The sequence below is a fragment of the Amblyomma mixtum genome, chromosome 5, assembly GCF_055824585.1.
Source record: "Amblyomma mixtum isolate Tamu chromosome 5, ASM5582458v1, whole genome shotgun sequence".
In the NCBI taxonomy this organism is placed as follows: Eukaryota; Metazoa; Arthropoda; class Arachnida; order Ixodida; family Ixodidae; genus Amblyomma; species Amblyomma mixtum.
In genome coordinates, this window is record NC_143016.1 from 134,080,014 (window position 1) to 134,105,948 (window position 25,935).

The window sequence follows — 25,935 nt, forward strand, 5'->3', positions numbered from 1 at the left end:
TGGTAAGTGCGTACTACCGCACCGGTAAGCTTGAGGCTTCGTGGTGGTAAGCCCGCATATAGCGACCAGATTATTGAATTCATTTTGAACGTTTCCTGTACATGTTAACTGCCCGTTATAAAGAAAATAGTTTCAGGGGCGGAAATGAGTATACTTGCCGTCTCTTTGAGTGTATCATGGTAGCCGAGATAAAATGTGTAATTTTTTTCGACGCTTAATTTCTTCATCAGATTCTTTTTTCTTCGGGGTCCGAAGCGACAACAGCAATAGATTTTTCGCATTTTGCTTGAATTTTCTTCTGAAATTTTATACATATTTATTGCCACTTTTTCATAGGTGCCATGAATGCAGTTACAGCAGCGATCTGTGTCCTCGGGCTTTTTTCCGCCACAGGTTGGTTGAAGCTTATCGTTAATAAGTTTTTATGAAGCTTGTTACAAAGGTTGTAAATACTCTCGTATGCAGCTACTCGGGTAACCAGTTTAACCAATGTTAGCTTCTAAAAGTCATGGAAGGGATGTTCTCGTGTGTTGAAACGTGCAGCAATCCGAGTAAGTTGCTTTCTGAAGCTATGTTTTTTGGCTTCCGTCGAAGTGCTGACCAGAGAAATGTGGGAATACATTTATGACTGTGAAAATAGAGCTCAACAATATGTGCTGTTATCAAACACCTCATGTCTTCTGGCTAGTCATCAGGCTATTAATCTAGCGATTCCTGAGCGAGTCAGTACGCTTTGCAGTTATGTCGTGAAAACGAGCAGCCATAGTATTGCTATAAGTCTAGAATTAAGGAAGAAAACCAAAGAGACGTGTATGCATACAGATTTAACACATCGATCCTCTAAGAAACATTCTACGAAAATGCAATTTCTTTATTATTCTTGGCCCATTTTTGGCTCCAATGATGGCGATTGGCTTCAGAACAGATAGTCCGTGAAGTGATGTCAGATGTTACTGTCGCCTTAGGCATACACATGAAAATACCGTATCGGCATAAATTAATTTCAATAGCAATCGCAAAAAAAATTATGCCGGTAAGAAAGGTAATGGGCATAAATTAAGTTGATTTTGTTCTGAAGTTTTTTATATTTTCACGTCACTTCATAAATTTTCGGAAAGTAAGCTGTCCCCATTCCTTTTCTTGCTGTTTTTAAAATAACATTCCCTGCGTACATGACGCAAGCCCATAGTCACCGAAACAAAGAAGCATAGGGGATAGGCTGTGATGGCGCTTAAAGTTCAATGTGTAATAATTTTTTTACATGACCCGCCGCGGTGGCTCAGTGGTAAGGCGCTCTTCTACCGAGCCGGAGTACCCGGGTCGAACCCGACCGCGGCGGCCACTTTTCGATGGAGGCGAAACGCAAGAGGCGCCCGTGTTCTGCGCGATGTCAGTGCACGTTAAAGATCCCCAGGTGGTCGAAATTATTCCGGAGACCTCCACTACGGCACCTCTTTCTCTCTTCCTTCTTTCGCTCCCACCTTCCTCCCTTTCCTTACGGCGCGGTTCAGGTGTCCGCCGGTATATGTGAGACAGATACGGTCCCATTTCCTGTCCTCAAAATTGAATTTACTAATTTTTCTGCGCATAACACTTTACGGAAGGGAGGGCGGTCTAGTATACTCACACTTAACAGTTCTGGTCAAAAGCGATTTTTTATCGAGAAATCTTTTATAAGCGCGATTTCTCTATGTAATGTAAGATTTAACTATAACAATCTATATACCCAGAGATCACCAGACAGGAGTCGATTTTTTTTCTCGATTAACGATGTTGCTATCATCGAAAGCTTTCCCGGATGGTTTTCTACGGGAGCATTAACTGTTAGACGCGAACAACGGAAACACTTTTTCTGCATATCAGAAGAATGTACCATTGCCGACAACATTTCCGTGAAAGTATATGACAATTTTCTTATTTTGAAAATTTTTCCCCCAAAATTGCTGGACACGAAACATCAGCAACTCTCATTAAACTCGCTATTGAAGTGAAGCAAGTATAGCGTGTGAAAAATAGCGAATTCAAGTTTAATAACACCAGAAATGTCCGCTGAGTGTTCGGAATATTAATTTTCATTTCGCTGCTTTTTCACCCCGATGACGTGATGCGTTAAACAGCTGCCGTAATGCGTTAAATTCTCCTCTTGAAGACTGTGACGCCGCAACTTAACTGCATGAGGGAAAAATTTACTTAGAACCGAAAATATTTGAGACCAATTTCTGCCCTCTAGGTAACGTTCGCTCTAATAATGCAGGCAGATGCCCTTCGTTGTGTTGCACCGACATTCTCGCATCCTTGTAAACAACTGTTTCCCGCCAATGTTTTTTTTAATGGTAGTGAAACACTCAAGTTATTGCAGCTTCAGCGGGAAGTACCGTCGAGGAGCAGAAGACGCCCCAGAAGGCGTTGGACCTCAAATCCCAATACATCGCTGATGAAGCAGTACTGGCGGGACACATTCTGCGGCATGTAGCCTACGAGCTTCAACACGACGCAGAGCTGGAGATCGAGGTGAAGCATCATAAGAGCCCTTTTACGACGTGAAAAAATGTGGCACGTTCGCACGAAAAATTATTTGCATATGCATAACGTATTTAACGATTATAGAGCCTGTATCGTGACATGAGGGCATCATAAAGTGATCACTTCCTCACTGAGACTCCGAGCTGGCTTATACGGTACGAACACCTTAACTACCTGAAAATTGAAGCCATTACCAAGGTACCTTTGCTGATTTACAATTTTTTTTTTTCTATCAGTAATATCATGCTTCGTTAATATGGACACTTGGGTTCAAGTGCAAAATAGTCGATAAAGCGAATTCCCCATATTTACAAATCGGGAATAAAAAAATTCTTAGCGCAAAAAAATTATGATTATGCTAGGTTTGCTGATGCGCACAGTGGTGTGCAAAGCAGTGGCAATTAGACAAAATTTTGCGCGAATTAAGTGCATGTTCATAGGGACCCTTATTTTTAAAACCACGTGATGGAGTTTTGAGCGGGGAGTTTTTTATGAGAAGCATGACTCTGTCCGATGGCCTGATGACGTAGCGCCGACTACGAAGGCTCCCATCTTCCCAACACGGTGGAACATACACGTGCTCAGTCGGCAGACAGGAGCTGGACGCGGTTTTCAACGTAGTGCATATTGCAGAGGGAGCATTGTTCGCGACTATTCATGCAATACGGTAAAAGGCAAGGTGTGGTAGCAGCCACTTTGAAAATGTCAAGCGTGAGGCCACCCGAATAGCACCATAACTCAAGCATGAAGAATCTTGGTCCCCAGAAAAGAGGTCTTTAATTCGAGCGGTGCATAGTAAAGGGCTCATACTGGGGAACCACTACTATATTTAGACAAGGCATGAAATGTTAGGAAACGGTTGACCATCTCAAGCTTAGAGAACACTGAGCAATATAACAGTTGGTGACCTCATGTGAACAGTTTGACCTCAGCTAAGATACGCGGTTGGCTTGGAAGATAGTGATGCAGTAAGTTCACGCACATATATAATTGAAACCTTGCAAGCGAAAGCAACTTGTAATTAAAACTTGTGTTTCCTTGTTACGTACCAATGCAAAAAGGCTAGTTTAAGCAATAAGCAGCGAAGAACATTCAGTGTCTTAAGCATGGTTGAATCTAGGCGGTGCGTGTGAACAGGAGATCGCATGTATTAATGATTGAGAACACAAGTGAGACGAAGAGGCCCACTTTTGTATCCAAAGAAATAGGGGTCAAGCAAAAAACCTCGTTGAATCTACTAAACCACTGCAAGCAGAAGCAGCATATGTTTAATTAGGAATCATCAAGTACTGAGGATCACAATTAGAACGGGCGCATAGCGTGCGTCTAAATATTTTTTCTCAAATTGTAAGTAATTATCTTACGCGAAATTCATAATTTTGTGCGCTACGGGCGCCTTGAAGTGTTTCGGCCTGCACATACAACAACGTGTTTTTTTTTTGTTTCGTTTCAGACGGATGAGTATTTCTTCCGTAAATTGTGGAATAAAACCAAGGCGGCATTCAAGAAGGCTGGCCAGAAAGTCAAGGCATCTGCAAAGGAGGCGAAACCTTTAATCATATCCACCCTCAAGGAAGTGGGAAAGTCCGCGGCCAAAGCCGCAATCAAAGTTGTAAAACAGAGAGCTCAGGACAAAGCTATTGAACTTGTGAGCAAGTTGTATAACCAGACAATGGTTGGCTACGCTCTGCAAGACATGGGCAGTCATATCGACGTTGTGAACAAGCTGTGCACTCTCATGGACCAGGAAGGCAAACGTCTTATAGAACATGGCGAATTACTGGGCGCTCATCTGTTTATTTTCTCCATTGATTAGTCGATGCCTACCAGCCCTCGGTAGCTACATGCCTTAAAGAAATGGAGTCTCGCCCATTCTCTTCAACACTGAGGAAAAGCGTTTCTTCTACCTCATGTATTTATTGCGACCTAAGTCATGAGAAGTCGTCCACGTGCATACACTGACATGACATTGGGAGCTGCTCAACTGTTTTGTCAGAGCAATCTTGAGTATGCGGTATTTTTGTCGACGTGTAATAAACGCATATTTTCTTTCAGAATGAATTTACAAGTTCATTTTATTTTACATGTCCCCAGAGTAAAAAGAATTCATGATAGCATTTAAATCTAACTTTCTGTGTAGAGCAATACGAACCTAGGCTTTGTTGACCAGAAAGACTTTACTGTGTGAGCTACAGTTACGTCATTATTCAAATAAAGCACACGCTTCACTGTCACACGGACCGAAAGTTGTGACCGGTATACGTTGCTGGAAAACGAGCAAGTGACCGATGTGGAAGAGGTTTTTTTTTTTTTTGCATCGGTAACAAACGCAAACTCAGGTGGTGTCACGACACTGTCTGATATACAGTTCCAAACAGGTGGGTTAACTTTGTTTTAGCTAGAGCCATTAGCAATACTTGTCGAACTCAACTAACATTACTGATGTCATTACGCAATTTCTCTTACTTTAGCTTTCAATGAGAGAGATCTAGATGCACAGAATTGCCGGTGAAATCAGAACGAAGGGTATATGAAAGGCTGCAATACGATGCTCCAATGAAGAACAAGATGCATTGCGGGTTTTCCTTGAGAGCAAACTGAAGTGACAAGTATGGTTAAAATAAATTTCATATTTATACGGCGGAGAATTCCGGATAAGTGTCAGTTGGAATATGCTTGAGCACGACAAGAAATACCGAAGGCGTGATTGCATTAGCAAAACTGTGGCTTAAAGGAGGGCTTTCTGCATCCTCCTCCCCAAGCTGGAATGTGCCCGGGAAGCGCTGTTGTTGGGACCTTCCGAGGACATGCAAACTCCCAATATTCTAGTAGATTATACTCTCGTGCTGTGCTTGTGATATCTTCAATTTCATTAGCTTACATCCTCTTTTAATGCAATGTGCAAAAAAAGGCTCAATCAAGCGCCGTCTTATTCGCAGGGAACCGAGTTGAACGGCGGGAGATCGGAACTACCGTAGCCCGGTTCTATCAAATAACTCTGGATGGTCCGAATGGGCGGAGACCCAGATAAATTTGATCTGGAGGCTATTGGAAATTTTTGTAACATTTTCATGGCTGCTGAGTGCGCGCTTCCTGTGGCTAAATATCTAAATGCGGTTTTAGAGTCACTGATGAAGTATTTGGAAACAAGGCGGCGCACCATGCCTGTGTATTAGTATACAGGGTGTTTCACCTAAGACTTTCTGCAATTTTTAAAAATAAGCTATTTGAATTAGACGCGCGCTTTTTCTGGCATAGCATTGTCAGTGGTGTAGTACATCATAATGCAGCTAAGACGTGCTAACTAGCAGGCTTGTTAACCAATATTTAATACTTAACTTTTAAACTATTACCGTTAGGCTCCTTAATTATTGAGAGGCATGTAGCCCACCGTAAGTAATGTCTATATCCGTTTTTAGAATTTCGACAACGCCATTATCCTCGGCGCTATGGCCCAACAAATTTTGGCTATCTCGACGAGTTAGGTTCACTGGAGAGGTTGCTTTGCCTGCAAGCTTCTCAAACCGCATGTATTTTGGCGTGATGTAGGCGAAATTTGTTGGGCCACAGCGCCAAGGGTAACCGCGTTTTCGAAATTCTAAAAACTGATATGGGTATTACTTGCGGTGGACTACATGCCTCTCAATAATTAAGGAGCCCAACGGTAATAGTTTAAAAGTCAAGTATTAAATATTAGTTAACCAACCTGCTAGTTAGCACGTCTTAGCGGCATTATGATGTACTACACCACTGACAATGCTATGCCAGAAAAAGCGCGCATCTAATTCAAATAGCTTATTTTTAAAAATTGCAGAAAGTTTTAGATGACACACCCTGTATAACCGGGAAGTGCGCTACCCCGAGCTCAGGTCGCCCAAGGAGCATTAACAACCTACAAAAAAATTACAGCCCAGTTGAAGAAACAAAGGCAAATCTTTCCAGAACCACATAGATGTCTAAAATTTTTCTCCCGTATTTACCTTTCCAAATTCAAACTGGACTAATTATGCGTAACAGAGGAGACGAATTAGTCCGTATTAGGTTGAAGTCTGCCGTACACCTATCTGCCGTTTTGTTCCATAAAAAGGTCTTTCGTAGCTCAAGGCGGGGTGTCGAGCTAAGCAGGCAACAGGACACTGCTACCACGGCAAAATATCACTCTCGCCTTGCTGCTCGATAGTCACAGAAGAGTGTTTCATAAGGAAATAGTAGTGCTCTCAACATGCCTGCCAGCTCGCTGCGCTACAAGAGACTTAAAATGTGAATAACAAATGCAGCATGCTATTTTGGCACAAAATATTTTCTAGATCAATTTTGCTGTGGTCCGTGGCACAGATTACATGGCCTTCAAAACATTTTTTAACGTTTCTAAAACTTTCATGGGGTGAGGGGCACCTTAAGAACGTATCACTCTTGTACTGAAAATAAAGTTATGGCTGTCCCGCATTGCCAGACAACTTTGCTAGACAGACTGATAATTTCGCATCTTCTGAGTAAATATTGAAAGAGACCTAGAAACCGGCATCAGTTCCCGTTATGCTCCTCAGGAGTTTTATAGCACTGGAGGCTTATACCTCACTGATTTGCCCGAATGATAAGCGAGCATCGCACATGTGAAAAAATCGAGTCTTGAAACAGTCAAGGCTTATAGTGGGATAACAATGGCTTTTATTCACGAATCAGCAAAGATTTCCATATTGCTGCGGAGCTGAATGTGCTCCCATGTCTACTGTTTGCTTTCGCGCTTTAGCGCACGTTTTGCTCGGCAACACGGGTCCAGAGCGCTCTCGAAGCATCGTAATCACACACGAGATGACCTTCTTTCTTCCATGCCTCTAATCTCGAACATGTTCTAAGATTTGTTTATTTTGGCACGGCCACAAGTAGCACTGATTCTATTCTTTGACGAACACCGAGCACATTTGTTGCCGTCGCTGCTGACGAACTACTCGATTCTTTTGTGGGCAAAAGTCAGCCCAATGACGTTTTTTTTTTTTACAGCATTGTCCGTCCGCTCATCTACTCACGGCATTGTCGCCATCACGTGATATCGTATGGTGGTACTGCGTATTTTCGATAATCGCCTTCGGGGTCTCAGCTAGTTGGATCGTTGCCACCGGGCCCGAGAGGAGAATTGTATTGTTCACCTCGACAGTTTCTTCCAAGACGGCGATGGTCCTGCATTTTGAAGTTGTATATACTCTGTTGGTCAAATGTTTAGGGGAATCCCCTGGGTCCTAGGTTCGAACCCCGGACCAGGACGAATTTTTCTTTAACTACGAAGTTTCTGAGAAAGCTGTATAGCTTTCCTTTGTAGCCGTATGGCTGCGCTCGGGTGGATGCCAATGTGTAATTACTCCCTTATTGTATATACTCTGGGTTGAAATTTGTTACTAGCATGGAGCTTTCTCCGTTCAGGAACTCAATGACACCTCTATTGATTCTGATGTCTGGCTACAGTAGTACTGTATGCTCCCTTCCACTAGGCCATCGATGTTTTAGGCTGCACGCGCGTCTACAGCAAGCAGCATGATTGAACGCTGAGGGATGGTCACTTGTTAATGGAGCAGACTAAGCGTCTGCTGATTCTACAGGGTCGAGTTCGGGGTAGGTATTCATCCGTCGATTCGATTATGGCGCTGGACTTGACATCGATGATCCCTCGCCGATGGGTGAAGAAAACCTGCCCGCATTCCGGACAGGGGAGCACCCTTGTAGGCCTAGGTGCACTAATAATGTACGCATTCTACTGATTGTGCTGTTCTACCGAAGCCAACCCGGTGAACGCCTCTTGCCCGTATTCGCAACAGCCGATGGTTAGGCCGCCGCTCACAAGATGCGTGGCGGCCGAGGCCGCATCGCCTTTGCGGCTCAGTGCGTAGGCCACGCGGGGCAAGGCTACTCGCTCGTTTTCCCGTTTAGCTTCCGTTTTATGCGGGACGCTGTAGGAAAATCACGTGATAAGGCTGAATGACAACACTCGCCGGTCGGTGGACGTTGCTTTTATTGGCGGCTCACAGTGCAGGTCGCACGGCTGTTCATATATATCTGCAGAAAAAAATCCTTAAATGCTTCCCCTGAACGTACAACTCTCTGATGACTTAGTTAACTGTACGGTGCTACATCGTATGTATATGTACTATGTCACTGAATGCTAGGAATCGAGCATGTGGTTCAACCTTAATGAATTGGAATAGCAATTTACACGGGAGTTTTAGGCTGCACGCGATAAGTTCCGGCAACAGCAGCACCTCTTGCACGCCGGCGGGTTCGAGTGCGAGCGAGCAAGCGTAGTACGTAGACCGAGTGTCGCTACTACCAGTTTAAGTACACTGAAGTGCATCGACGAAAATCCACCTCTCAGCGTGAATCTCCCAAACGGCAGCCAGAATCTTCTTCGAGACAACCTGTCTTTTAATTCAGAAATGTAAAAATCAGAGAAAAAACCTAACTTAGCAATAACAGCCACAAGCAGAGAGCCAGTTATTGATGTTTAGCGCCTTGTACATAAGACCCTAAACAGCCGCCTTATTTTTGTTTTCCAGCTTATTTTGTTTTTACTTGTGTCGTGTGTCTCTGTATAATTAGACAACAGTAACCACTAGGGAGTGCAGATTTGCACGACAGCATGAGACCCCTTGCAAAACACAAATATGGCAGGCAATGCAACGTACTATTTATCTGAAATGACTCGGACACATCCCACCGGTTGTCCGGTGCATAGGCTGGGGTGCTTGCTAAAAAATTGTAAAATGCTTGCTCGTGGCTAGGATACCTGGAAGGATTCAAGAGTTTGTGGGCTTCTGAGGTGCTTCGTTACTAAGGGCGATGTATGAAAAATTCATCATGGCGCATTATATTCCAAAGTGAACGCGCTAGTGAGAGCGTGACCATATAATTATTAAGAACCTATAATTAAGAACATACAATTAAGAACATATAATTACCTTATCCGCAGTGACTCTCTCAGTTTCTTGACATAACCATCAATCTAATTAAAGCACTGAGCACCACGAATAGGCATGATCTTCAGGTCACTCTCTCAAGCTGCACGCTGGGTGAGATTAGAAAAAAGATTAGTCTGAAATGTCGAAAACCGACGCGTGATGGAAATCTAGGTGCTGTATAAAACGTCTCCGGTCCGGATTGCCATTGTAAACTTTGACTCCATGTAATGCTGTTGCGCAGATATCTGAATATTCAAAGGCCGAAATATTTAGGCCAGTGACATACACCAGTTTATTGCCTTAGAGCCGACAAGATGGAATCGGGACCAAGGGTCGCGCTCTCAATTTCATCTGCGAACAAGGGTTTATCAACCCACACACGCCTCGCTGCTTTGTGTTAACAAGTAACGTGCTAGTGTTGCCCTACAAAACTCGCCGTATCATATCATATCATCGTATCATATCAAGATAACGATATCGGTTGCCATCCAGGTTAGCGTATTGGCAAGGGCAGCCGGTAACTGTTATGATACGCGAGCGCATCAATCCATTGAGAAACAAGGCCCTCCTCTAAAACTCGCTGTCCTCGTCGGTATAGGAGGTACGCCTGACGTCACTGGTGCCATTTTGAAACATTGTGTGCAGCTTCATCAGTGCAAGCCGGATTAGGTGAAGATAAGCAGACCAGATATGCCCGCATGCTTTGCCCCACTACATGCACCACAAGATGCTGTCAGCTTTGACGTCAGTGGATAGTGCCTCTAGCAGTCACCGACATTACCGAAGAATGTCTCGTCGCTGATTACCCTAGATTATTGCTGCCCCGCCGTACACTGTCCTGCATAATGTACTGTGCAAGATCTAGCAGCGCTTGCGCCACTGCCACTCTTTCCATTGTCATTTGAGCCTCACCGCTCACTTGGAAACGTCGTTGTTGAAAAAACGATGTATATCGTTCCTTAGATTTCCAAGCACCGACTGTGAAAAGGAGAATCTTATCACGGCTCGTTGCCGCTGCCTGGCTTGAATTTACATGCGGATCACCTCGATGATAGCGCAGGGAGCTATTACAAAACGGTAAACAGGCATCGGCGCGCGAGCGTACGTGCTTTGCTTTTAAAACTTAGGATAGATGAGCAGCGTCGAGGGTTAGGAGAAGAAGCAACAACTTCATTTTAAGAAAATATCAAAAGGTCCTCAAAGAAGGGCTCCTGCTTCTCCAAGCGTTCACGGGCCTGCGCCGCATGGAGATCTCTGTCCAATAGCTATGTTTGGCAAGCTGGTTGAACACCACGCATAGCGGCCGCCTCTGAGGAAGGGGATGGATAGGGCATGGAGGAAACTGCCGTGGTTTGGGGGCATTCCCATAGGTAGCATAGGAGCGAGGCCTTCACCGTCCCGCATGTTGTGCAGCTTGGGAAGCTCAAGGTAGGGTGGTAGCAATGAAAGATGTAAGGCGAGATGTAGCAGTTTCTGTGTAGTTGCCGCCAGTCTGCACGATCTCTTCAATGGATGGTGGGAGGGTGAAGCGGCGGTTTTATTGCGAAAGCAATAAACGCCAGGTGTCGCCTCTTCGCGGTTCCGCAGCCTACCCTTCACGGTCGGTGGTCGGTCATGTCACTACTGACGTCATATTAGAGCGAGAAATGGGGCACCAAGTCGGCTGTTCAGCGCTCCGCAGCTAGAACTTCGCAGCCGGTCTAACACCTGCGAACGGCGGCAAGCGATTGACGTCACACAAGTTGCAAGAGCTGGCACCACTTGCTGCGGTGATGGATGTGTGTTGCAGCGTGTGGTATGACGTTGTTGAGGTATTTGCGGGGTCGCAGCGGAGCACCAGACAGAGACGACCAGCGCGGCAGGCTTCTAGTTCCGGACTGCCCGTGCCGGGCGTGCGCCACGAGCACGCGCTGTCCGTCTTTATTTTCCTCTAGCGCGCGCTGTAACGCCGATCTCAGCGCCGGCGCTTTATAGCGTCGCCGGGCGCTACAGGGCCCCCCGCCTAGACGGAACGGCGAAATGTACGCGCCGACGGGGTACAGATGGAGGTCACGCGATGAAGGGAGGGTCCGGTAAGTTCATGTCAGGGTCCGGGAAGAGCCATCGGGTGGAGGGCGCGGATTCAGGTGGACGAGCCTGGCTGCTGCGCAATGGGCGGATGATGCAGGGTGCCGAGCTGACAAAGCATATTAGTGCAATGGAGGCCATGGTGGGGCCGTCACCGACTGTAGTGCTGCCCGCTGGCACAAGTGTCATTGGTGCTGGACCGTTGCAGCTGATGTCGGCGGGAAACTGGCACACAGAGTACGCCGTCACAAGCAAGGGAGTGGTCGAAACGGCTCCGTGGACAGATGTGGTCTTTAGCGTGGTGTCGTGTCGCTGCTGTAGCGCCAGCTTCAAGTCGTCCAAATAGGTTGAAATGGCTGGCTTACATGGCTGAGGTGCCCCTGATGTAGGGCGCGAGCAGTGCGGACCGGCCACTAGGGTTGGCACAGGTGTGACCGACGAGACAACGGTGACAGCTGTGGTGATGATGGAGGAAGTTGCTGGGTTCAATTCCAGGTGCTGGGGTAAAGCGGGAGTGGCCGTCCGGAGCGACTGGCCAGTGCTGATGCACGTGTGGGCATGGTCGGGCTTGAGAGCAAGCGCTGACACTGGGTCAGGAACTGTTTCAGGCAAAGTGGGGCTGGAGGCGATCGCCGTGCTTGTTACTGCTGTCATCGGGTTGGCTTTCTCATCCTGCTCCTGATGACGAGTAGTGCTCTGCGGACCTTCTGAGGGGCTGGGAGTGTGACAAGCAGGCTTGGTCGTTGTCGAGGGCTCTTTAGCATCAGCGGGCGACGGCTTCAACCTCACAGAAGAGGCCTGCAGAGCTGTTGGCGGTAGTGACGAGGTAGATGTAGATGCCGGAAGCCTCGGCACGGCTGCTGCCGCAGAGTCGTCCTTGGCTGCAGGAGGCTCTGGCGACAACGCCACTGAAGCGCAAGGAGGCAGAGCCAGAGACGCGGGTCGGATGGTAGTGGGAGCAGGAAGCGAGGCGGAGCTCGTGCGGATTCCACCTGGTGTTGCGTCGAGAGAGACAGCCGGGCTGGAGACGCTGGACGGGAGTGGCGGCGATGCGGTGAGGGGCTGCTGAGGCGGGCCGGGTTCTGATGAAGGCTGCGTGGGCGCGAGCGAGGCCGGTGCAGGGCCAGAGGCTGGCGGCGGCGAAAACGGGTCCGCTGCGTCGTAGAGCGGCGGCGGAACGTAGTAGGCGCCGAAGTACGCCAAGACGGCCGCACGCAGCTCATCGTATGGCCGGCCGCCGAAAGCAGAGTAGGTGAGCCGACGCAGGAGGTCGGCCGGGAGGATGTCACAAAGGACTTCGTGTTTGAACGGCTGGATGGTGATGCCGTTCAGGTACATCGAAGCCTCCAGTTGGGCGAACCACCCGCCGACGCCTGCAGGCCGGAACGCCGGGAGCGGCGGGTCGAAACTTGGGTGCTGCCAGTACGCCATGCTGGAACGCCGCTGCGATAGAAGGCACGGTTCGCCGGGTCACCACTGTTGAGGGTTTTTGCGGGGTCGCAGCGGAGCACCAGACAGAGACGACCAGCGCGGCAGGCTTCTAGTTCCGGACTGCCCGTGCCGGGCGTGCGCCACGAGCACGCGCTGTCCGTCTTTATTTTCCTCTAGCGCGCGCTTTAACGCCGATCTCAGCGCCGGCGCTTTATAGCGTCGCCGGGCGCTACAACGTCATCTACAGACATCCAGGCGCTATCGGGTGTAGAGAAATGTAGCGCCTGCTCGCCGGTTTTTCGGTATAGCTATGGAACACTTCGGACGCGAGTCAAGATTCTTGTGTTGTGTTACTGTTTAACCTGATGAAGACTATAGATATAAAAGATGCTACAAGAGACACCACTTGCTTTCGCAATTACCTAGGCTTCAGAAAAGCTAAGCCCCAGAAATTTTTTTCATGAGTTGCAATTTGGTTGTATGTGAGTGGAGCCCGCGAGGTTTCCTGCATGGGTTTGGGTGTGCGATCTTCCAGGGCCCAGCTCAATACCTCTCGAACCACCGCATGAACGCGCTGATTGCCAGGAATCAAAGCACGCTCAGGAAAAAACGTGAGTGTTATCTCTTAGGTAAACGTACGCTCTGACGGGAGAATGCGTCTAGCTGTTGGTGCGATAATGTTCTGTAGATAGTGACGATAAGCAGCTTGGGAGTCGGTGCAGGTTTCAGTGATGCTGGCACCTTGTGTAGCGTGTATGAGCGCTTAAGCGATGGCCGCGCCCTCAACCTCAGAGGGATGTAGGCGTTCAGGGCGGCTACGGCCCCGATTGTACAATCCTCGTATTCGGCGACAGCGATATAATAGCCTGGTAGGTTATTTTGGAAACAGAAAATGTTATGTGGCCATTCTTCAAAAATAAAAGGAATAAGTGCCTGTTACAGCCATTGAAATTTCCTAAAACAGAACCTTGATGACAATAAATTCTTAAAAGCCTTGCAATTGGCGTGGAATTTCCATCGTGTTCAGGTCAGGCATACCATGCCACGTAGCATCCTTGGGTTGTCTTCTTACAGACTGCTTTACGGAGCTTAGGCGCGGGGTTCATATTGCAGAGCTTCTAAGGGTGCTGAGCGCTGAATATTATTTTTATGATAACCAACTTTTTAGTTCAGCTTCGTATTGTTGTATTCTATAATTTAAGCACTAAATTCAGGTGCTTAATTACGTTTTGAGTTGCAGGTGCTCAGAACAGGATCAAACACGAAGCCTTCTTCAAAAGTGCGAATGTACTTTTTTTCCAAATACAATTAGTGAAGGCGGAAGCCTTTAATGCCTCATCGTTGTAAGCAGGAGTTGGCGATAGAAATGTCACGCTTTTCAATTCGTCGAAATGGTCGTGACGTCACAGTGCGCGAATTTCAAACGGGGCCAATTGTACTTTAGCTAGTAACCATGCTCAATTAAAGAGATCGTTTAGTGATGCTCTAAGTGGGACTGAGTTTAGTTAATTGCTTACTTAACCAATTAGCCTAATTAACATTTCTAGTCAGACCAGATAAATAAATACAACAGAGTAGGAAGTTGGTCGAGTTGGGGAATTGAACCAGGGTCTCCGGAGTGCGAGACGAGCACGCTAACCACTCCGCCATGTCAGTTCGATGGTTTGGAATGGGAAAAGCGCGACTAGTGAATACGGTGTCTTTGTTCACTCCCATCTTCTTCCCTTCCCATTACGGCGAGGTTCAGGTGTGCACCGAGATATGCGAGACAGATACATTTCCTTTCCTCAATAACCAATTTACCGACGAGCAATACGTGGAGCCCAATGGGCGATGGCTTTCTGTGGACTCCCTGGCAGCGTTGCAAGACGCTGCCGCGTTCCACTCTTAGAAACTAAGCTTAAGATCTTAACCACACATCAGTGACACAAGCAGCAACACCGCGCTTAAGGCTTTCGCCTCAGCGCACTTTAGGTCAACAAAGCCCCCCTGAATTTTTTATGTATCAGATGAGAGCTCACCAACAAGAGTATTGAGAACTACTTTTACGGGGTGGGGCCGTATTTGCATACTTCAACAGTTGGAAATCTAGCAACGCTTATAAGATAAGGCTGTTCTGGCCACCTTTTGATTGAGAGGTTGTCACTTCACGGCCAGCTCTGTCGTGCGACATGGTCTCAAATAAAGCTGGTCTCAAATAAAGTTAACATTCTGTGCGTGGTTTGTTTTGAATTTGAGAAACAAGCTAGAACATTCCTTGAACTGGAAACATTTGTCTTTTCAAAAAGCTAGCATTGGAATACACTCACCTCTTAAATAGTCGAGTCCCTCTAACACCATACCTTTCCCTTCTTCTGCCTTCTAGAATATCAAATTTCCTTTCGCACACTCACATGCCGAGGCGTGCAGCGTGTGTTCGCAGGCAACATTAACAAATAACTGTGCTCAGTAAACACCGGCGCACGGTAGGATTTCCCGTACCATATCTCAAGTCACTATAGTGGCGATTTCACCAGCCAGGCAAGTTTCGAGACTTAAGCAGTCGAATAAAGCAGCTCGAATTAAGCAGCTCGAATACTCGAATTAAGGAGGGAGTATATTGATGCGGGTAGACGACGACGACGAAGAGCGATGGCACGAGTGCGAAGAGTAGAAGACGACAACGAAGTTCGGACTGTGTTCTCGGTGCCGCTCGCAGCTGTTCTTGTCTATTTGTAAATATCTGTAAATATATTCTTTTCCGCAACATATTTGGTGGAGGTGCGGATTTCCCCTACGTCTACCGACGACGGAGCTCCGCAGCGGCCGCCAGTTGCCTTCACTCATCATGACCCACGACGCCGCCCAGCAAACCTCAGCCCCGGCCATGACATCACTCGTTCTTTCTCCCCCTCGTGACCCTGGGACATTTTCTGGTACCGACAACACTGACGTCGACGACTGGATCAACATGTACGAGCGAGTGAGTACCTACAACCGCTGGGATCCGACCCTTATGCTCGCAAATGTAATATTCTATCTAAAAGACACCGCCCGGGTCTGGTATGAGACACACGAAGACCATCTGACCAGCTGGGACGTGTGCAAAGAGAAACTCCGCGAATTGTTTGGACGGCCGCTCGGCCGAACGCTTGCCGCTAAGAAGGACCTCGCCTCCCGCGCTCAAACATCTACGGAGTCCTATGTGTCGTACATTCAAGATGTGCTGGCCCTCTGTCACAAAGTTGACGCCAACATGCCCGAGTCTGACAAAGTCGGCCACGTGTTGAAGGGAATCGCCGACGATGCCTTCAACTTGCTCGTATACAAGAGCTGCACTACAGTCGACGGAATTATTAAGGAATGTCGACGCTTCGAGGAAGCCAAAAGCAGGCGTATTAGCCAGCCGTACACACGCCTCCCCAACACGGCTGCGACTTCTTCATGTGAAGACCTGCGACACCGGGCAACTCCAGCGCCCCCAGAAAATGTGACCCGCATCATCCGACGCGAGCTCGAAGCTATGTCCCCTGCCCCCCAGCATCTACATGATGGCGACACCCGCTTACCTACCATCTCTCTGGTACAAGCTGTCGTCCGCCAAGAGCTTGCCAACCTTGGTTTCCAGCCCGTCAGCCCTGTACGGTCTTCACCACCACCCGAAATCACTGCGATTGCTCCTGGACGGCCTTCGTACTTCACTCCACGTCGCCGAAACCCTAACGACTGGCGGACAACCGACGACAGGCCCATTTGTTTCCATTGCCACCGCATTGGCCACATCTCCCGCCACTGTCGAAATTATTGGTCCCGTCGCAGCACATACCGTCCTCTCAGCTCCCACCGCGACGACGAACAGCCCAGCCACTACACGCCCCCTCCAACCCAGCACAGTGCTACAGTCGACGGCCAGATTCCCCGCTCCAGCCGCTCCCCGTCCCCCCTGCGTCGCCAGTCTCGTTCGCCCCAACGCCGTCGCTCCTCTCCTGGCCCCTACGGACGCTCGCAAGCGGAAAACTAGACGCTGCAGTGTCTGGAGGTGATGCTGCAGTACAGCCCCAGTCCCAAAATCCTCGATTAGCCCTTCGCGCACACCATAATTTGCTCGCTGTTCATGTCGATGGAGTGCCTGTGAGAGCTCTGATCGATACAGGCGCTCACGTATCCGTCATGAGTTCAGCCCTACGACGCCGCCTCCGAAAAGTACTGACCCCTGCACCCAAAGCCGTTCTCCGCGTTGCCGACGGCGGAACTGCTCATGTTGTTGGACTATGCACAGCCCGTGTGACCATATCCGGCCGCCATACATCCGTTCTGTTCTCTGTTCTGGACCAGTGCCCTCATGAAGTCATTCTTGGCCTCGACTTCCTGTCTGAGCATTCAGCCCTCATTGACTGCGCCACTAATGTTGTTCAGCTTGACCTTCCTCTTTCTGCTGAGTCGCCGTCCCCAGTTATACACCGTCTTTGTGCTGTCGACTTCGTCCGTCTACCGCCTCAAGCCGCAACTTACATTTCTTTCTCATCTGTTCCCCCTGTACCTGATGGTCACTACGTAGTCACTCCGGAACTTGACGTCGCCCTGACGCGCAGCATTGCGCTTCCACACATTGTATTTACAATGTCGGCCAACCGAGCGTGCCTTCCGGTCCTGAACTTCGGTTCATCCATCCAACCGCTCCCGCAAGGCATCTCACTCGCCACGCTGTGCCCTGCTGCCGAATGTGTGATATCAGTGGTGGACAGCTGCTTACCTTCCACTCAGCAATGCCGGTTGCCTGCGGCCCCATCAACAGCGACCCCAACGGACGACTACGCCGACATGATCGCTTCTGACCTACCGCCGATGCAAGCTCGCGATCTTAGGTGCCTCTTATCATCTTTCCGCGACATCTTCGACTTTGATAGCCGTGTTTTGGCTCGGACCTCTGTGGTGACGCATCACATAAACACCGGTGATTCCGCTCCTCTCCGCAGACATCCGTACCGAGTGTCCAGCGCCGAACGCACCGTCATAAATCAAGAGGTGGACAAGATGCTCGCAAAAGACATCATCGAGCCCTCGTCAAGTCCTTGGGCTTCACCAGTCGTCCTGGTGAAAAAGAAGGATGGCAGCTGGCGCTTCTGCGTTGATTATCGGCACCTCAACCGCATCACAAAAAAAGACGTATATCCACTCCCAAGGATCGATGATGCCTTAGATTGCCTCCACGGCGCCAAATATTTCTCTTCAATTGATCTTCGATCGGGGTACTGGCAAATTGCCGTTGATGAAAAGGACCGCGAGAAGACCGCCTTCGTGACGCCTGATGGCTTATACCAGTTTAAAGTCATGCCGTTCGGCCTCTGTAACGCCCCGGCTACCTTCGAACGAATGATGGACTCCCTTCTTCGTGGCTTTAAATGGTCCACCTGCCTCTGTTACCTAGACGATGTTGTGGTTTTCTCGCCTACTTTTGCCACGCACCTCGAGCGCCTCTCTAATATTCTGACAGTGTTTCGTAACGCCGGACTTCAGCTGAACTCATCGAAATGCAAGTTCGGTCGTCGCCAACTCACTATTCTCGGACACCTCGTTGACGCCTCTGGTGTACGCCCAGATCCCATCAAAATTCAAGCTGTGAAGGACTTTCCTCTTCCAAGGTCGTCGAAAGATGTGCGCAGCTTTGTCGGCTTGTGCTCATATTTTCGCCGTTTTATCAAAGATTTCGCCGGCATCGCTCGTCCCCTCACCGATCTTCTGAAGAACGACACCCCCTTTACCTGGGGCCCTGCTCAAGAGAACTCATTTTCATCTCTCGTCCATTTGCTGACCACTCCGCCCATCTTAGCACATTTTGACCCGTCGTCTCCCACAGAGGTTCGCACTGACGCCTCCGGATATGGCATCGGCGCCGTCCTAGCCCAACGTCAACAGGGTCAAGATCGAGTCATCGCTTATGCCAGCCGCCTACTTTCAGCCGCAGAGCAAAATTACACCATTACTGAGCGCGAGTGTCTTGCCCTTGTCTGGGCAGTAGCTAAATTCAGACCCTACCTGTTCGGCCGTTCATTCGCTGTTGTCACTGATCACCACGCTCTCTGTTGGTTGTCTTCACTAAAAGATCCCACCGGTCGCCTTGGTCGCTGGGCATTGCGCCTCCAAGAATACTCATACTCCGTCGTGTACAAGTCAGGGCGCCATCACCAGGACGCTGACTGCTTATCCCGATACCCTGTGGAACCACCTGACCTAGAGGACGCTGAGACCCTGCCCTGCCTCTTAGCTATCTCCGATCTTGCTGATATTGCCAACGAACAGCGTCACGACTCCTCTTTACGACCTATCTTTGATGGCATCCGTTCTGCAAACCGATCTCCATCTCTGAACCTTTATGTGCTCCAGAACGGCATTTTGTATCGCCGAAACCTACGCTCCGATGGCCCTCCGCTCCTGCTCGTGATACCCCAACGTCTACGCTCTTCTGTCCTTGCAGAACTGCACGATCTGCCGACAGCCGGTCACCTTGGCGTGTCCCGCACGTACGCTCGGGTGCGGCATCGCTTCTTTTGGCCTGGTCTCTATCGTTCCGTCAAGCGTTACGTGGCCGCTTGCGACCTGTGTCAACGTCGGAAAAGGCCCTCCACTCTGCCTGCCGGTCTTCTGCAACCCATCGACATACCTCCTGAACCTTTTCACCGTGTTGGCCTCGACCTTCTTGGCCCTTTTCCGACGTCCCTCTCCGGCAACAAGTGGATCGCTGTCGCAACTGATTATACGACTCGGTACGCCATCACGCGTGCTTTGCCGTCCAGCTGCGCTACCGATGTTGCCGATTTTCTTCTGCAAGACGTCATCCTTCACCACGGCGCCCCTCGTCAACTGCTCACCGACCGCGGTCGTTATTTTCTATCCAGAGTGGTTCACGACATTCTTCGTTCGTGTGACACGCAGCACCAGCTCGCGACAGCTTACCACCCACAAACCAATGGGCTTACGGAAAGGTTCAACCGCACGCTCACCGACATGTTAGCCATGTACGTATCGCCAGACCACCGAGATTGGGACGCAGCCTTGCCTTATGTGACATTTGCATATAACTCTTCCCTTCATGACAGAACAGGCTATTCTCCTTTCTACCTTTTGTTTGGTAGGCATCCCACCTTGCCTTTGGACACACTCATGCCGCCTTCTTCAGCCCCCACCACTGCTTACGCTCGGGACGCCATCTCCCAGGCCACGCTGGCGCGCCAAATAGCACGTAGCAGGCTCCAAGCCTCTCAAGTTTCCCAGAAGTCAGCCTACGACCGCCGTCACCAGGCCGTCGAATATACCCCAGGATCACTCGTCCTTCTCTGGACGCCCTCTCGCAGCGTCGGTCTCTCCGAGAAGCTCCTTTCGCACTACCGTGGCCCTTACCGTGTCGTGCGCCGTGTTACCGACGTGAACTATGAAATTGCTCCCCTTGAAACCTCGCCCTCGTCATCTGGCGCCACCACCGACATCGTCCACGTCTGTCGCCTTAAACCTTACCACGACGCTCATACGTCGCCGCCCTAACGCCGAGACGTCGTTTCAGCAGCCGGGGGTCCTGATGCGGGTAGACGACGACGACGAAGAGCGATGGCACGAGTGCGAAGAGTAGAAGACGACAACGAAGTTCGGACTGTGTTCTCGGTGCCGCTCGCAGCTGTTCTTGTCTATTTGTAAATATCTGTAAATATATTCTTTTCCGCAACAATATCAAATATAAGGCGAAAGCCTTTAATGGCTCATGCTCGCAGTGTCCGTTCGTGCGCTGGAATCGTGCCAACTGGGGTCTCTCCTCCGCGCAGCGGCGCAACCTCCTCCGTAAATTCCTTTCCTCAAATTCATTTTCTTCATTACATCCCCTCTTTTTGTTTCTTCTTTCGCACCCACTTCCTCCCTTCCCCTACAAACGGTTGACGAGTGTCCACCGAGATAGGCAAGACAGTTACTGCATTATTTCCTTTCCTCAAATGCACTTTTAATTTTCTTCATTAAGGCTTCTCATTGTCTTTCTTCTTTCAATCCCACTTACTCCGTACGATGCGGTTCGGATGTTCACCGCGACATATGCTAGACAATGGCTCATACAGCCGCATCGACAACACAACAGCGCGATTCAGGCGTCCGCTGATCCAGGGAGCAAGTTTGCGCACTTTCTTTCCTTAAAATGATCGCAGTGTAAAACTTCAACGCCAACGCCAATGAATACAATGAACACCGAACAGGCCATTGCTACGGCGACGCCGCAAAACGTGCGCCAAAGAGCTGAGCTCTAATTTACTACAATCAACAAAGCGATCGCAGTCGCCAAAGACAATAAAAAACGCACATGCGGGAAGCCCGCCACGCGCCAAGCGGTTCGGGAAAGCGGCAGTGGGTTGACCACAAGGCTTTCGCCAAGCACACTTTAGAATTTCCAAAGTGCCTTCGGTAATTTTTCTCTCTTGAGCACTTAAAATTGGCGCGTGCGTTGAGCAAATTTATACGGGGCTCAGAAACAAGGCGTTTGCTATCAAGGTTGCAATCGCTGACCTGTATTTCAGAGAAATTCAGCTGCAGCTTTTTTAAGGCGGAAGCCTTTAATGCCTCATCGTTGTAAGCAGGAGCTGCCGACAGAAATGTCACGCTTTTCAATTGGTCGAAACGGTCGTCACGTCACAGTGCGCGAATTTCAATCGGGGCCAATTGTACTTTGGCTACTAACCATGCAACCAATTAAAGGGGTCGTATAGTGATTCTCCAAGTAAGTTTGAGTTTAGTTAATTGCTTACTTAACCAATTAGTCTAATTAACCTTCCTAGTCCGTCCAGATAAATAAATAAAACCAAGTAAGAAATTGGCCGAGCTTGGGAATCGAACCCCGGTCTCCGGAGTGCGAGTCGAGTACGCTACCACACCGCCATGCCAGCACGATGGTTTGGAATGAACAAAGGTGCGTCTAGTGAATACGGCGTCTTCGTTCACTCCCATCTTCCTCCCTTCCCCTTACGGTGAGGTTTAGGTGTCCACTGATATATGAGAGACAGATACATTTCCTTTCCTCAGAAACCAATTTACCCACGAGCAAGGCGTAATTGTCCACGTTTCAGATTGGTTCAAATTGTCGTGACGTCACCGCGCGCAAATTTTGACGGGTGTCCACCGAAATATGTGAGACAGTTACTGCTCAACTTCCTTTCCTCAAATACAATTTTCGATTAGTGTCTACATAGATATGTGAGACAGTTAATGCGTAATTTCCTTTCCTCAAATACAATTTTCATTTTCTTCATTACGGCCCCTCTTTGTTCTTTCACTCACACTTCCTCCCTTCCTGTACGGTGCGGCTCAGGTGTCCACCGAGATGACAGAGAATTACAGCCCCATTTCCTTTCCTCAAAAAGCGTTGCGTTGAAAGGGCAACGCATCGCGCCGAACGGGTGGTGGCGTTCCTTGGAATCGTGGCAGCGCTACAAAACGCTGTCGCGTTCCACTCCTAAAGGCGAAGCTTAAGCGTCATTAACTGGCAATTAATTAATGCGCCAACAAAATGTGCAGTGAACAATCGCGTAGCAGAATGCAGCACTCAGGCTTTCGCCTTTCACCACTTTAGCCGCTAAAGTTCCTCGTAATTTTTTTCAAAATTAGCTGCAATTTTACTTTTGCTTCCGCAACGCAACGGCTCTTCGATATTTCGATTGAGAGGCCCTGCCATTGGCGGAGCATATTTTTAAGTCAATACATTGTCGGGGTTGAAGTGTTGGGTGAAGCGGAGTTTCGCACCCTGCTTCCTGTGACAACTATAACAAGCGCGATAAAACATGATCCTAATTTTAGTAAAGGCCAAACCACAGACAGCGTTTCTTCGGCGCGTGTCAGCGTCTCGGCTGCTGCCGTAGATATCTAGTTACGTAGATCTCTAGTGAGGCTACATCTCAACGTCTGCGCCGCAAACATTTCCTAGGTGGGGATTGGTGGCGACCAAAAGCCGCGGCCCGTTTCAGCGAAGGCAGCAGCGCCCCTTCTTCACCCCTGTTATTGTTCCGCTGGCCCCCGCTGTAGGTTGCCGTGGCCACTGAATAGGACATTAAGCTACGGACAGGGGATAATTTCGGGGCTCTATCCACTATACCCACGTCTGGAGACGACAGTGCGTATGTCTTTATGTGCTTGGTCGCCCTCTACTGCGTGCTCCAAGCGACAACGTCAGTAGACGATGCGCTGACGCAACGCAGATCAAACCCTGTCTTGTGGCTCGGCCTCTAGTAGAATGAGGATAAAGTTGTGAATAGAATGAGGATAAAGTTGTGAACAGCCGCCGCGGTGGCTCAGTGGTTATGGTGCTCGGCTGCTGACCCGAAAGACGCAGGCTCAATCCCGGCCGCGGCGGCTGGAATTTCTTTGGAAGAGAAATTCTAGAGGACCGTGTACTGTGCGATGTCAGTGCATGTTAAAGAACCCCAGGTGGTCGAAACTTCCGGAGCCCTCCACTACGGCGTCTCTCATAGCCTTAGTCGCTTTGGGACGTTAAACCCCATTTGTTGTCATGGGAGCCATGGTGACATATGCCGCTTCACCCAAAAACCTGAACTATGGCAATTGGTAGACTGCTTATTCAATTGGGAATGGGAGACCAAGCCATCGGGGCAGGTGGGACAAAAGACAACGTGAGAAATGCTGAGAATTGCTTCGCATGTGTTTAATTTTCCTTAACAATAATGAGCTTGGCCTGGGCATGTAATGCAAAAGCAAGATGACCGGTGCTCCTTACGGGTAACGGACTGGGTTTCAAAAGAAGGAAAACGGAGCAGGACGCGGCAGAGTTAGGATGGTGGATGGGAGTAGGAGTTTCCGGAGATACGTATTTTGCAGCTGGCCCGGAACAGGGTTGATTGGAGAGACCTTTAAAATGCGTTTGCACTGCATGCGCTTTGGCAAGTTGCTGCGGATGATGCTTAGTTAAAAAACTTTCATACGACCGCAAGTGGTATTTAAAAAATTTCTACACACAAATGAGGATACTGTGGCTTTAGCAACCCAAATTGCACTGAACATAGTCAAGCGGCTGAATATGAGAATTAGTTAAGTAACTATCGCACTACCGCGCGTACTATTTAAAACTATTCTGGCAGATCAAGGTACCGTTACATTAGCAACCCAAATTGAGAATGTCTTAGTGATATCGAAAAATATTTATTTCTTCTGCTGAGTAAAGATATGCATTAAACACCTTGTAATGCAAGTCACAGTTCGGTACCTCGACATTGATTTAATATATGAGGCCACTGAATTGTCAATGGCATTTTGTCTTCTCTAGTGTCGTGGATTTTTACGATAAGGGTCAGACTTAGCTGCCTCGCAACACATACAACCGAAATACGTAAACGCACTTTGTTGCGCGATTTTTGTTGAAAGAACAGATTTTGGCCTATATTTTTCACGCTGCTCTATCTATAAAAAAACACTGAACACGGTGATAGAGGAGCAATGACCAATAGCCCTTCAGCATTTATTGCATGCACAGTAAATGCAACTAATCAGCTCGTCTGCCTATCACTGTGCTCTCAAAGTTCAACAACCTTCCATCTAGTGGTAGTCGGCATATATTATCTTGTGGATATGCTTTACTTGTCCTAAAAATATTGCCTCTCCTTCGTAGTTTTATCGAGGAGTGTCTGGGATTCCTGACTGATTGTGAAGCATAAAAGGTAGCACGCCGTGGTTCGTCAAGCATTCTGCTTCGTGGAAGTCCCCTACCTTGACGTGTCCGCAGCAATCTACTTGTAAGTTGGTACGCCATTCTTGCACGAAGAATGCCAATTTCTTATTAATGCTGAGTGTACTTTAGAAGGATGGATTAGAAAGCAAGCCTTTTACGAGGGTGGATTGGATAATTAAGCATTCTAGCTGCAAATAAAAGCTCTAAGTTTTCAGAGAATTTTTCTCTCCAACGAACTTTTCCTTCGTCCGGAACGAAACAGACACCACGTGCACATTCACGGCTGAGAATTTTGCTTTTTTTGAGAGGATGGAGAACATCGGAATATTATTCGTTTCATAGTGATATCACTGGGAATTAAATCTTGAATGCCTGTGCGCTAAAATGCAGCATTAGGTCACGGAGGTTTTATCTGACAATTTCAAAGACGCTTAGAATGTGCGTGCGCATTTGTTTATAAAATGCCATTTTTGCCCATTTTCTTGTCCTGCGAATATCCTCTTCACTCCCACTGGTAGTGAGACCAGCTTCCAGGCTCTCTATAACACCTGGATATAAATTTATTCGTAGTTTTCTTTCTTCGGACCATTCCGTCCTCGAAACCAAACGGCAACCATTTCTACTTTTTATGGGCCTGCTTTGCTTAAAGTCTGTTTACCTGGAGAGCCAATTTCAAATGGGCAGAAAAATTTGACAGCATTAAACATTAGTGAGTCGCCTTGAGGCTGTCTTGAGGGCGCTTTCAGGATTTACTAGGTAACAGTTTAGTTCCTGCAAGACATTCCTCTGGCGAGATCAAAAGCAGGAGAGAGTCCAGCGAGTTCACTAGAAAGTATTGTTGGGGCAAGTGAAGGTTAGACCCCCCTGTTATTATAAAGAATTTGTGTGATAATGGACTGGCTATTTATTTCCACAGCGCATCCTTGATGCTGGACAACATTTAAACGGGTATAATGTGCAAAACCACTTCAGCTTTCCAGCAATAAGTCACAATACTGCCTGCCTCAAATCACTGCTGTTTTTAAAGTACAGTAGCTCCGTATAAAGTACGAGTAATATTAATGTATTCAGTATTCGTACTCACTTGAGTCTTCATGTTTATCTACATTGTAATGCTGAGATGAAGGTATTCAAACGGAAATGAAGAAATAAACTAGCGCAGCACAATGGTGCATGTATATTGTTGTATAGAGATGCCGGAAATCAAATTATTTGCCATATTTCTTCTTAAACTGGTGTTGAAATTCCCCCAATAAACGATTCTACTTTTTTGTAGGCGCC

The 25,935-nt window shown here is 48.3% G+C and overlaps 1 protein-coding gene across 1 annotated transcript; it reads left to right on the forward strand.

Moving 5' to 3' along the window:
* Nucleotides 1–341: 341 nt before the first annotated feature.
* LOC149343800 (uncharacterized) lies at nucleotides 342–4,339 on the forward strand. Its single transcript, XM_089542492.1, has 3 exons — nucleotides 342–393; nucleotides 2,360–2,511; nucleotides 3,977–4,339. Exons 1-3 carry the CDS (start codon nucleotides 342–344, stop codon nucleotides 4,337–4,339), a joined length of 567 nt encoding a protein of 188 aa, XP_089398618.1.
* The last annotated feature ends 21,596 nt before the right edge of the window (nucleotides 4,340–25,935 follow it).

Excerpts from the sequence above, each read along its gene's own strand:
- LOC149343800 (XM_089542492.1), top strand. The coding sequence starts at position 342 with ATGAATGCAGTTACAGCAGCGATCTGTGTCCTCGGGCTTTTTTCCGCC. Across the intron at positions 394-2,359 it reads CGGGCTTTTTTCCGCCACAG|CTTCAGCGGGAAGTACCGTC; the intron begins GTTGGTTGAAGC and ends AAGTTATTGCAG. Across the intron at positions 2,512-3,976 it reads ACGCAGAGCTGGAGATCGAG|ACGGATGAGTATTTCTTCCG; the intron begins GTGAAGCATCAT and ends GTTTCGTTTCAG.